The sequence below is a fragment of the Rhinoderma darwinii genome, chromosome 1, assembly GCF_050947455.1.
Source record: "Rhinoderma darwinii isolate aRhiDar2 chromosome 1, aRhiDar2.hap1, whole genome shotgun sequence".
Lineage (NCBI taxonomy): Eukaryota > Metazoa > Chordata > Amphibia > Anura > Rhinodermatidae > Rhinoderma > Rhinoderma darwinii.
Window position 1 is genome coordinate 462,037,762 of NC_134687.1, and position 13,647 is coordinate 462,051,408.

Genomic DNA, 13,647 nt, shown 5'->3' on the forward strand with positions numbered 1-13,647 from the left:
TTACTTTTTGATCACTTTTTATTACATTTTTTTTAAGACAAGATGACCAAGAAATAAAATGCTGTCATTGTTTTTTATAAAAAAAAATTTATGGTGTTCATCGTGCGGTAAAAATAATGTGATAGGCCATTCCGAACGCGGCGATACCTATTATGTATAGTTTTTTTTCATGTTTTCATTTTTTTTTTAATAAAAGGAGTTGATCAGGGAAACAGGGCGACTGTTGTTTTTATTCGTTAAAACTTTTATCTTATTTTTTTTTCTTAATTTTTTTTTCTTTAACATTTTTTTTTACTTTTTTCACTTCTTTTTTTTACACTTACCTGGGGACTTGAAGATCTGGTCTTCTGATCCCCGGTACAATAGACTGCACTACTTATGTAGTGCAGTGTATTGTAACTGTCATTCTTCATCTGACAGTTAGCGTATTATGTCCTGCCTCGGGCAGGACCTAATAGGTTTCCGTACCTGGGCAACCAGGAAGCCTAGCAACGGCTTCCTGGTTGCCATATCAACCATCTCCACCCGCGATCCATTGCGGGGGGGGGGGGCGCACAGAGGGAGCTCCCTCCCTCTGTCAATCACTTCAATGCGACAGAAGCCATTGACAGCCGCATTGAAGGGGTTGAATGGCTGCGATCAGCGGTAACTGCCATTGCCACCTTTGCAGCAGGATGTCAGCTGTGTATTACAGCTGACAGCCGCTGAAGATGAAGCGTGCATAGCTCTACAGGGCGTGACTTTACGCCCTATTGCGGGAACGCACAATGAATTTGGACATACAGTCACGCCCAAAAGCGGGACGGGGTTAAAGCATCAAACTTTTTTTTATGAGTTTTTGGAGCAGTTTTTCTATTGACACAATAAGAAACGGCTCCAAAAACGGCTCAAGAAGTGACATGCACTTCTTTTTACAGGGCTTTTTTTTACGCGCCGTTTTTTCAAACGGCCGTGTAGAAAAAGCACTGTATCTGAACGAAACACAGTTTTTCCTATTGAAATCAATGGGCAGAAGTTTGGAGGCGTTCAGCTTCCGTTTTTTCAGTGTTCACTACAACCCTGATGATGACTTCATAACAGAGCCATGACAGTTATGGCAGATTTACTTCAAATGGAGCCCAAAAAGCAATGGAAAAAGTCCAAAAGCAACAGAAATCCGATGGAAAGGGAAAATGTCACTGTAAAGGCTGGGTTCACACGACCTATTTTCAGACGTAAACGAGGCGTTTTATGCCTCGATTTACGTCTGAAAATACGGCTCCAATATGTCGGCAAACATCTGCCCATTCATTTGAATGGGTTTGCCGACGTACTGTGCTGACGACCTGTCATTTACGCGTCGCTGTCAAACGACGACGCGTAAAAAAGACGGCTCGTCAAAAGAAGTGCAGGACACTTCTTGAGACGTAATTTGAGCCATTTTTCATTGATTCCAATGAAGAACAGCTCCATATTACGGCCGTAATTGACGCCTCACAAAACGCGAGTACATGCAATTACATCTGAAATTACGGAGCGGTTTTCTCCTGAAAACAGCTCCGTAATTTCAGACGTAAATGCAGTTATCGTGTGCACATACCCAAATAGAGCCTTAGTCTTACTGTATTTTTCAACAGTAAGGGTATGTGCACACGATAACTGCATTTACGTGTAAAAAAACGGCCGCGAAAAAGAAGTGCATGTCACTTGAAGCAGAGTGATTAAAACCGTAATAAATCAATAATATATTTTCAAAACTAATTCTATTTTAAGTGTACAGTTTCATAAGGCTTGAAATGAAAGCACATGTTCACATGGTGAAAACCAAGGCAGAAAAAAAAGTTAGAAGTTATGATATTACAAAAAAAGGTCTCTTTTTTTGTTTGTCTGTTTTTTTAAAAACCCATCACATTTGCAAGTCTGGTATTGCAGCTCAGCTCTTCAAGTGCGACTTGAATAGATAGATTTTGAACTGTTTACTATAGTACAAAGGGAAGAATGTAGGTAGAAAGAAAACACTTTGATCTCTCGGTAGTTGCTTTATTTTAGGCACTTTATATTGTTAGCATACTGAACATTATTGTGCCAGAATAATTATGCCCTTCCAACCCATTGTCCTTTACAATTTTTTTTAGCAACTTAGGGAAGGTGGTTAGTCCGATAAAATTGCAAACAAAATAATAAAGGATGAAAAAGACCATCAAGTGGCACCCCTGTGCCTTTGGCATACCTCCCAACTTTCAAGTATCACAAAGAGGCAATTGTTTTTTATTTTAAGACACGCCTCTAATCCCACCCAATCCCCGCCCATACACACCCGGTTCAGCCCACACAGTATCATGCACCCATAGTGCCTCCCGCACAGTATAATACCAAATAGCTGCCCCCACACAGTATAATTCCCCCATAGCTGCCACTATACAGTATAATACCCCCATAGCTGCAACCATATAGTATACTGCCCCATAGATTCACGCATACAGTATAAAGCCAACACAGATGACACCATGCAGTGTAATGCCCATACAAATGCCCCATGCACTATAATGGCCAAACAAATTCCCACATAATGCCCCCTTAGCTGCCCCTAGTACCATTGCCCTTGTAGATAGTGCCCATGTACATAGCGCCAGTGTCCCCTGCAGATAGTGCCCCTATATAGTGCCACAGTGACCATGTAGATAGTGCCACACCCCCCTTGAGGATAGCATCCTCTGTGGATAGTGCCATACAGCCCCCCCTCCCAGGTAGGGCGACACAGCACCCCTCCCAGGTAGTGCCACACATCCCCCTCCCAGGTAGTTCCACACAGCCCCACTCCCTGGGAATCCCCGTTGCCGACTCTAGCCGGGGATTCTGCTCCAGGAGGAGCCCCTGACGTCAATGTCCATATATGGACAGTGAGCTCAGGGGTTTCCTCTAGGAGCGGAATCCCCGGCCAGATCTGCAACGGGGATTCCGCTCAAGGAGTAGCCACTAATTCTGAAGCAGGAAACCATCAGCTCCCTGCTTCAGAATTAGTTCAGAGCGGAGGAGCAGAGGGAGCTCTTCTGCTCGCTGAGGTCTCCCCGGACACGGCGCTACTTTAAGCTCTGTGCTCAGGGAAGCTCTTGACGTAACTTTCCATATATGGACATTGACGTCAGGGGCTCCTCCTGGAGCAGAATCCCCGGCCAGAGTTGGCTTCAACTGTATCTGCGGGACATACCCCCAGCCGCCCGGGACACCGCCCGGAATCTGGGACTGTCCCGTATGGCCTTTGTGCCTGAGTAACTTAATAGTCACTGTGCTACATAAGGATATAGCTGTAAAGGATCTGCCAGACACAGCTTCTGTGTCGACGCCCGTGGGTAATCAGTCTGCACCTGCTCCTAAGTCTGAGAGAGTGACACAATCTTCTACCAGTCAGGCTGGGAGGCTGAGGAGTGGGAGAGCCTATCACAGCCTGGCCAGACGGAGCTAGCTTCCGCTCTCTGTCTATTTAAACCTGCATTTCCTGATCCTCCTTTGCTTGTGATTCTTTTCTGTTTCCTGGCTCTGCTGCTCCTGCTATGATTATTGACCTTGCTTCATTTTTGACTCTGGGTTTACGTACTACGCTCCTGCTCTGCGATTTCTACCTCGTGCACTCCCGGTTTGACTCGGCTCGTTCACTACTCTTGTTGCTCACTGTGTTGCCGTGGGCAACTGCCCCATTTCCCTTAGCTTCTGTGTACCCTTGTCTGTTTGTCTGTCGTGCACTTATTGAGCGTAGGGACCGTCGCCCAGTTGTACGCCGTCGCCTAGGACGGGCCGTTGCAAGTCGGCAGGGACTGAGTGGCGGGTAGATTAGGGCTCATCTGTCTGTCTCCCTACCCCGTCATTACATAATCACAGGCCATATACCTTTTCTACCCTGGTCCCTTACACAACTATGGACCCCCTTGAGACCCTGGCTCAGCAAATGCAGGGCCTCTCCCTACAGGTCCAAGCCCTGGCTCAGAAGGGCAACCAGCATGATGCTACCCTGGTAGTGCCCCCCACCTCACCTCTTGAACCCCACCTCAAGTTGCCTGACCGGTTCTCAGGGGACCGGAAGACTTTTTTCTCCTTTCGGGAGAGTTGTAGGCTCTATTTCCGTTTAAAGCCCCACTCCTCAGGTTCTGAGAGCCAGCGAGTGGGTATAATTATGTCCCGGCTCCAGGACGGGCCCCAAGAATGGGCCTTCTCCTTGGCTCCTGACGCCCCTGAACTTTCCTCTGTTGATCTTTTTTTTTCCGCTCTCGTGCTCATATATTACGAGACTGACAAGACTGCCTTTGCCGAGAGTCAGCTGGTGACCTTACGTCAGGGTAAGAGACCCATTGAGGAGTACTGTTCTGACTTTAGGAAGTGGTGTGTAGCTTCTCGGTGGAATGACCCTGCCTTGAGGTGCCAGTTTAGATTGAGTCTGTCGAACGCCCTGAAAGACCTGTTAGTTAGCTATCCCTCTTCTGACTCCCTAGATCAGGTTATGGCTTTAGCGGTATGTCTTGACCGACGTCTCAGGGAACGACGACTGGAACGTTTTTGTGCCTTCCCCTCTGACCCCCCCATGATGGCTCCCGAGGTTCCGTTGCTTCATTCTTCCACGGAAAACTAGGATGAACCTATGCAACTCGGGGCCTCCGACTCTCCCCAACAACGTAGAGAGTTCCGCAGGAAGAATGGTCTCTGCTTCTACTGTGGGGATGACAAGCATCAAGTGAACAACTGTCCTAGGCGTGAGAATAAGCAGCCGGAAGAACTTCCGCGCCTAAGTGACCATCGGGGAGGTCATTTGGGCGCACAGGTATTTCCCGTATATATGAAACCTAATAAGATCTTGCTTCCCTTTCAGGTCTTCGTGGATTCAGGGTCTTCTGCTAATATTATGTCTGTGGAATTTGCTATGTCTCTAGCTATGCCATTGATTGACTTGCCTAAACCTGTCCCGGTAGTGGGTATCGACTCCACTCCTCTTGCTAATGGTTATTTTACACAGCATACCCCTGTTTTTGAACTCCTTGTTGGCTCCATGCATTTGGAGCAGTGCTCTGTACTGGTGATGCAGGGATTATCGTCCGATTTGGTTTTAGGCCTTCCCTGGTTGCAGATGCATAATCCCACGTTTAACTGGAATACTGGGGATCTTACCAAATGGGGTAATGAATGCATGACGTCATGTTTTTCTGTTAATTTTATCTCTCTCCCTGAGGAGGTGAACACTCTACCTGAGTTTATTCAGGACTTCGCTGATGTTTTTTCTAAAAAGGCCTCCGAAGTGTTACCTCCTCATAGAGAATTTGATTGCGCAATCGATTTGGTACTAGGAGCTAAGCTCCGTAAGGGTAGGATATTTAATCTCTCTTGTCCCGAACGTGAAGCCATGAGAGAGTATGTCCAGGAATGCCTGGCCAAGGGTTACATTCGCCCCTCTACTTCTCCGGTAGGTGCTGGCTTCTACTTCGTAGGGAAGAAGGATGGTGGTCTTAGGCCGTGCATTGACTACCGTAACTTGAATAAGGTCACTGTAAGGAACCAGTATCCCCTTCCTTTGATTCCTGATCTCTTTAATGAGGTTCTGGGGGCCCAATGGTTCTCTAAGTTTGATATGGGGGGCGTATAACCTTATCCGCATCAAAGAGGGGGATGAGTGGAAGACTGCGTTTAACACGCCCCAAGGTCATTTCGAATACCTCGTCATGCCCTTTGGGTTGTGTAATGCTCCCGCAGTCTTCCAGAATTTCACAAATGAGATTTTAAGAGACTACCTGGGGGTATTTCTTGTAGTGTACCTTGATGACATACTTGTGTTTTCCAAGGACTGGTTCTCCCACATGGAGTATGTCAGGAAGGTGCTCCAGGCCCTTCGGGAAAACAAACTGTTTGCTAAAATCGAAAAATGTGTGTTTGGGGTGCAGGAGATACCATTTTTGGGTCAAATCCTCACTCCTCATGAATTCCGCATGGACCCTGCCAAGGTTCAGGCTGTGGCTGAATGGGTCCAACCTGCCTCCCTGAAGGCGTTACAGTGCTTCCTGGGGTTTGCTAATTATTACAGGAGATTTATTGCTAACTTCTCGGTCATCGCTAAGCCTCTTACGTATCTTACTCGCAAAGGTGCTGACCTCCTCCACTGGCCTCCAGAGGCGGTCCAGGCTTTTGAGGTCCTTAAGAAGTACTTTATCTCGGCCCCTGTGCTGATTCAGCCTAACCAAATGGAGCCATTCATCGTGGAGGTTGACGCCTCCAAGGTGGGAGTGGGTGCTGTCTTGTCCCAGGGTACCAGGTCCCTCACCCATCTCCGTCCCTGTGCCTACTTTTCCAGGAAGTTCTCGCCCACTGAGAGTAACTATGATATTGGCAACCGCAAACTCTTAGCCATTAAATGGGCATTTGAAGAGTGGCGCCACTTCCTGGAGGGGGCTAGGCACCAGGTAACGGTCCTTACCGACCACAAGAATCTGGTTTTCTTAGAATCTGCCCAGAGGCTAAACCAGAGACAAGCTCGATGGGCGTTATTTTTTACTAGATTCAACTTTTTGGTCACCTATAGGGCTGGGTCTAAAAATATTAAGGCTGATGCACTGTCGCGTAGCTTCATGGCCAGTCCTCCTTCGGAGGAAGATCCTGCATGCGTTTTGCCTCCAGGTATAATCATTTCCTCTGTTGATTCTGACTTAGTCTCCGAAATTGCGGCTGATCAAGGTTCAGCTCCCGGGAACCTTCCTGAGAACAAGCGATTTGTTCCCCTGCAATTCCGGCTAAGGGTACTCAGGGAAAATCATGACTCTGCACTATCTGGTCATCCAGGCATCCTGGGTACCAAGCATCTCATTGCCAGAAACTATTGGTGGCCTGGGTTGCTTAAAGACGTTAAGGCCTACGTCGCCGCTTGTGAAATTTGTGCTAGGTCCAAGACTCCCAGGTCCCGACCAGCAGGCTTACTATGTTCTTTGCCCATTCCCCAGAGACCTTGGACCCGGATCTCCATGGATTTTATCACCGATTTGCCTCCATCTCAAGGCAAGTCGGTGGTGTGGGTTGTAGTAGACCGTTTCAGTAAGATGTGCCACTTTGTGCCCCTCAAGAAACTACCCAATGCTAAGACGTTAGCTACCTTGATTTTCAAACACATCCTGCGTCTCCATGGGGTTCCTGTCAATATTGTTTCTGACAGAGGGGTACAATTTGTTTCATTGTTTTGGAGAGCCTTCTGTAAAAAGTTGGAGATTGATCTGTCCTTCTCCTCGGCCTTCAATCCTGAAACTAATGGCCAAACTGAGAGGACTAATCAGTCTCTAGAACAATATTTAAGGTGTTTTATCTCTGACTGTCAATATGATTGGGTCTCCTTCATTTCCCTCGCCGAATTTTCCCTTAATAACCGGGTCAGTAACTAGTCAGGGGTCTCCCCCTTTTTCTGTAATTTTGGGTTTAATCCTCCTCCGTTTCACCTGGTAGTTCCAACAATCCCGAGGTAGATGTCGTTCATCAGGAACTGTGCACAGTCTGGGCCCAGGTTCAGAAGAACCTAGAGGTGTCCCAGAGCATACAAAAGACGAAGGCAGATAGAAGACGTTCTGCTAACCCTTTGTTTGTGGTCGGGGATCTGGTGTGGCTATCTTCTAAAAATTTGCGCCTTAAAGTCCCGTCCAAAAAATTTGCTCTCCGATATATAGGGCCGTACAAGGTCATTGAAGTCCCTATCCCTGTCTCCTTCCAACTGGAGTTACCCCCGTCTTTTCGAGTACACAACGTGTTTCATGCCTCCCTCCTTAAACGCTGCTCCCCGTCCTTGGCTCCCTCGAGGAAACCTCCGGTCCCTGTTCTCACCCCTGAAGGGGTAGAATTCGAGGTGGCCAAGATTGTGGACAGCAGGATGGTCCAAGGCTCCCTCCAGTACCTGGTCCATTGGAGAGGATACGGGCCTGAGGAGAGGACTTGGGTACCCGCCCAAGATGTTCACGTTGGGGTATTGCTCAGGAGGTTCCATCTTCGCTTCCCCATTAAGCCAGGTCCACCTAGAAAGGGTCCAGTGGCCCCTCTTAAAAGGGGGGGTACTGTAAAGGATCTGCCAGACACAGGTTCTGTGTCGACGCCCGCCATGTCTGAGAGAGTGACACGATCTTCTACCAGTCAGGCTGGGAGGCTAAGGAGTGGGAGAGCCTATCACAGCCTGGCCAGACGGAGCTAGCATCCGCCCTCTGTCTATTTATACCTGCATTTCCTGATCCTCCTTTGCCTGTGATTCTTTTCTGTTTCCTGGCTCTGCTGCTCCTGCTATGATTATTGACCTTGCTTCATTTTTGACCCTGGCTTTACTGACTACGCTCCTGCTCTGCGATTTGTACCTCGTGCACTCCTGGTTTGACTCGGCTCGTTCACTACTCTTGTTGCTCACTGTGTTGCCGTGGGCAACTGCCCCATTTCCCTTAGCTTCTGTGTAACCTTGTCTGTTTGTCTGTCGTGCACTTATTGAGCGTAGGGACCGTCGCCCAGTTGTACGCCGTCGCCTAGGACGGGCCGTTGCAAGTAGGCAGGGACTGAGTGGCGGGTAGATTAGGGCTCACCTGTCTGTCTTCCTACCCCGTCATTACAATAGCAGTATATATTCGACTGTGACATCACTGTTTGTTATTCCTGTACTGTGAAATCATTGCATTTATTACATGTGATAAGATGGTGCGTTTGCTATCACTGTACTGTGACATCATTGTGGTCCTTAACAATTATCGGTATCTGTGACATCAAAGACTATTATTCTTGTTTTGTCTCATCACATGTGCATTATTCCCATTCTGTGACATCACTGGATGTATTGGCCTATTCCTGTGACTTCAATGTGTATATTATCTATGTACTGTGACATTGCTGTATTTGTTATTCCTGTTTTCTGACATCACTTTGTGGATTATCCTTGTATTGTGATACATCGTGACCATGATCACTATGCATATAATCCCTGCAATGTGATATCACTGTGACTATTAGCTGTAACCTCACTTTAGCCATTAACCCTGTGCCGTGACATCCCTATATTTATTAAACCTGTGCATAGATATCACTGTTTATTATCTCTGTATTGCAATACCAATGGTTCCATGATGTTACCAGTACTATAAATATCTTGTTGGGTAGCCATGTTATTATCAGATTAAATCCATAAACCAAATAACCATATTTAGTATCATATGCACCAATAGCGTTACTTTGCTTAACCCCTCCGCGCACCTGGACGTAACTGCACCTTCAGGTGCGGGGGTGAAGTATGGTGCGGGCTCACGTGCTGAGCCTGCTCCATATGCTGTGGGTGTCAGATCTGTATTACAACTGACACACTGGACTAACGGCCAGGAACAGCGATCGCTCTGTTCCTGGCCGTTTAACCACTTAGATGCCACGGTCAATAGCGACCGCGGCATATAAGCCGTTAGAAACAGAGGGGCGGTCCCCTCAGGTAGTCCATCAGACCCCCCGTGATGCAATTGCGGGGTGCAGATTGTTGTCATGGCAGCCTGGGGGCCTAATGATGGCCCCCAGGTCTGCCTTTTTTCTGCCTGTTATGCCCTGCATTTAACAGAAGCCTGTAAAAATGATAATATACTGCAATAAATTAGTATTGCAGTGTATTGTACCAGCGATCTAAATCCCCCAGGGGGACTTTTAAAAAGTGTAAAAGTTGAATAAAGTTTTCAGCATTGAAAAAAATAAAAGAATAAACAAAATTGGTATAGTCGCATCTATAAAAGTCCCGAACTATTACAATATAACATTATTTTACTCGCACGGTGAACGCAGTAAAAAAAATAAAAAATAAATTGAAACCGACAAAATCGCTGTTTTTTGGTCACCTAAGCTCTCAAACAAAATGTAATAAAAAGTGATCGATAAGTTTTAATAAAAACTACAGCTCGTGCCACAAAAAGTAAGCCCTCACACCGCTCAATCGATGTGGCCACAAAAAGTAAGCCCTCACACCCAGGGGCGTAGCTAGGAAAGACTGGGCCCCATAGCAAACTTTTGACTGGGCCCCCCCCCTCCCCTGGGTGTCACACATCCCCCCCTCTTGTAGATAGTGCCTTTTTTACAGCCCCCCCTGTAGATAACGCCATACAGTCCCCCCTGTAGATAACGCCATACAGCGCCCCCCTGTAGGTAACGCCATACAGCCCCCCCTATAGACTCTATGGCGTTATCTACAGGGGGGACTGTATGGCATTATCTACAGGGGGGACTGTATGGCGTTATCTACAGAGGGGGACTGTGTGGCGTTATCTACAGGGGGGACTGTGTGGCGTTATCTACAGGGGGGACTGTGTGGCGTTATCTACAGAGGGACTGTATGGCGTTATCTACAGGGGGGACTGTATGGCGTTATCTACAGAGGGGGACTGTATGGCATTATCTACAGGGGGGACTGTGTGGCGTTATCTACAGGGGGGACTGTGTGGCGTTATCTACAGGGGGGACTGTGTGGCGTTATCTACAGGGGGGACTGTGTGGCGTTATCTACAGGGGGGACTGTGTGGCGTTATCTACAGGGGGGACTGTGTGGCGTTATCTACAGGGGGGACTGTGTGGCGTTATCTACAGGGGGGACTGTGTGGCGTTATCTACAGGGGGGACTGTGTGGCGTTATCTACAGGGGGGACTGTGTGGCGTTATCTACAAGGGGGGCTGTGTGGCGTTATCTACAGGGGGACTGTATGGCGTTATCTACAGGGGGAATGTATGGCGTTATCTACAGAGGGGGCTGTATGGCGCTAACGCCATACAGCCCCCACTGTAGAGAACGCCATACAGCCCCCCCTGTAGGGAACACCATACAGCCCCCCCTGTAGGGAACGCCATACAGCCCCCCCCCTGTAGGGAACGCCATACAGCCCCCCAGTAGGGAACGCCATACAGCGCTCCCCCTGTAGGGAACGCCATACAGCACCCCCCCTGCAGGGAACGCCATACAGCGCCCCCCCCTGCAGGGAACGCCATGCAGCGCCTCCCCCTGCAGGGAACGCCATACAGCGCCCCCCCTGCAGGGAATGCCATACAGCGCCCCCCCCTGCAGGGAACGCCATGCAGCGCCTCCCCCTGCAGGGAACGCCATACAGCGCCCCCCCTGCAGGGAATGCCATACAGCGCCCCCCCCTGCAGGGAACGCCATACAGCGCCCCCCCTGCAGGGAACGCCATACAGTGCCCCCCCTGCAGGGAACGCCATACAGCGCCCCCCCCTGCAGGGAACGCCATACAGTGCCCCCCCTGCAAGGAACGCCATACAGCGCCCCCCCCTGCAGGGAACGCCATACAGCGCCCCCTGCAGGGAACGCCATACAGCGCCACCCCCTGCAGGGAACGGCATACAGCGCCCCCCCCCATGCAGGGAACGCCATACAGCGCCCCCCCTGCAGGGAACGCCATACAGCGCCCCCCCCCCTGCAGGGAACGCTATACAGAGCCCCCCCTGCAAGGAACGGCATACAGCACCCCCCCCATGCAGGGAACGCCATACAGCGCCCCCCCCTGTAGGGAACGCCATACAGCCCCCCCCCCCAAAAAAAATGCGACCTATAGTGTGTCCTACAAATAACATGCATCCCCTATCCACAGGATAGGGGATACATGTGTGATCGCTGGCATTGATAGGGAGAACGGGGGACTGAAAGTCCCCTGAAGTTCTCCATGACTAACCTCTGACTTCCGGCGTCTGTGTTGGCAGCTCAATAAAAATGAAAGGAGCGCTGGTCACGCATGCGCACAAGCGCGACCGACACTCCATTCATTTCTACGGAGCTGCCGACACAGACCCCGGAAGTCCGAGGTTTGTGATGGAGAACTTCAGGGGACTTTCAGTTCCCCGTTCTCCCTATCGCTGCCAGCGATCACACATGTATCCCCTATCCTGTGGATAGGGGATACATGTCTTTTGTTTAATGGCAGAGCGGGGAGATACCTCCCTGCTCTGCCGTAGTGTTCAGTGGCGTCTCGCTGTAGCAGCCATAGCGGCTGCTAGCGGAGCCTGCGGCCATGGTGGGGGCCCGTGCCGGCGGGCGACACGGGCCCCCTCATCCCGCGGGCCCCATAGCAGTCGCCACTGCTCACACCGCGCAATCGATGTGGTGTATCAAAATTATTATTTTTTTAACAAATAGGTTTTTTCCTTGTAAAAGTAGTAAAATATTTTAAAAAAACCTATATAAATTTGGTATCACCGTAATCGTATTGACCAGCAGAATAAAGTTAAAGGGGTTTTCCCATCAGAGACATTTATGACATATCCACAGGATCTGTCAAATGTATCTGATGGGAAAACCCCTTTAAATAGTCTTTTTTTTTTTTTAAACTAAACGCAAAAAACAGTGGTGGAAATGCAGTTTTTTCCAATTCCGCCCCACAAATAGAATTTTTTTTCAGTTTCTCAGTACATTATATGGTACTTTAAATATTGACAATAGAAACTACAATTCCTCCCGCAAAAAATATGCCCTCACACCGCTCTATTAACAGAAAAGTAAAAAAAGTTATGGCTCTTGGTAGGCGGGGAGTGAAAAACAAAAAAGCAAACAAATGGCTTAGTCCTGATGGGGTTAACATCATATTTACCTCGATGAGCTGTGATATCCGTATAAACGGTATATGTCATGTATTTGCCAGCATCGAATATTTCCTACCTTTAAAGAAGAATGCTTCTCCACGTATCTGAGCTACTGCGTCAAAGTGTGTGTTACATCTGTCAGGCTCATCCTTTCTTGGCCTAAATGAAAAAAAATACATATATTAGCCAACACCAATATCACCCATGGGGAAATAATAACTACCCTTTTAAAGGACAAGCCCATCTTTAAACTGCATTTACTGTTCTCATGTAGAATAAATCTATAGACTTCTAGATTCCATAACTTCTACTAATCCGTAGTTACAGCCTGTATTAGGGCGGGTTCACACATGGCGGAATTGCACTTAAATTCCGCTGCGGACACTCCGCAGCGTTAATCCGCAGCGGAGCCGTTTCTACATTGACTTTCACTTTAATTTCGCAGTGTTCGTTTACACGATGCGTACAATTCCGCTGCGGAGCATAGGCTGCGGAGCGGAATTTGGTGTCCGCAGCATGCTCTGTCTGTTGCGGAGCAGTGGCGGACTCATGGCGGAATTTCTCCATTGACTTCAATGGAGATTCAAAGTTCCGCAATGAAGTCCGCAGCTGTCATGCACATGTCATGTGTGCTGCGGATGCGTCTTGCTTTTTTTACTTGACATTTCTTCATTCTGGCTGGACCTATGTATTTCTAGGTCTACAGCCAGACTGAGGAAGTCAATGGGGCTCCCGTAATGACGGGAGCGTTGCTAGGAGACGTCTGTAAATAGTCACTGTCCAGGGTGCTGAAAGAGTTAAGCGATCGGCAGTAACTGTTTCTGCACCCGGGACAGTGACTACCGATCTCAATATACATGTATCTGTAAAAAAAAATGAAGTTCGTACTTACCGAGAACTCCCTGTTTCTGTCTCCAGTCCGGCCTCCCAGGATGACGTTTCAGTGTAAGTGACGGCTGCAGCCAATCACAGGCCAAGCACAGGCTGCAGCGGTCACATGGACTGGCGCGTCATCCAGGGAGGTCGGGCTGGATGCCGAAGGAGGGACGCGTCATAAAGACAACGGGCGGTAAG

The 13,647-nt window shown here is 48.6% G+C and overlaps 1 protein-coding gene across 4 annotated transcripts in view; it reads right to left on the reverse strand.

Moving 5' to 3' along the window:
* Positions 1–13,647, reverse strand: part of MMP17 (matrix metallopeptidase 17) — a 190,360-nt gene that overhangs the window by 14,699 nt on the left and 162,014 nt on the right. For all 4 annotated transcript variants that reach the window (XM_075833065.1, XM_075833056.1, XM_075833083.1 and 1 more), the window contains one exon: positions 12,650–12,732. In XM_075833065.1, coding sequence (XP_075689180.1) covers positions 12,650–12,732 — 83 coding nt within the window. The remainder of the gene's footprint in view (positions 1–12,649; positions 12,733–13,647) is intronic.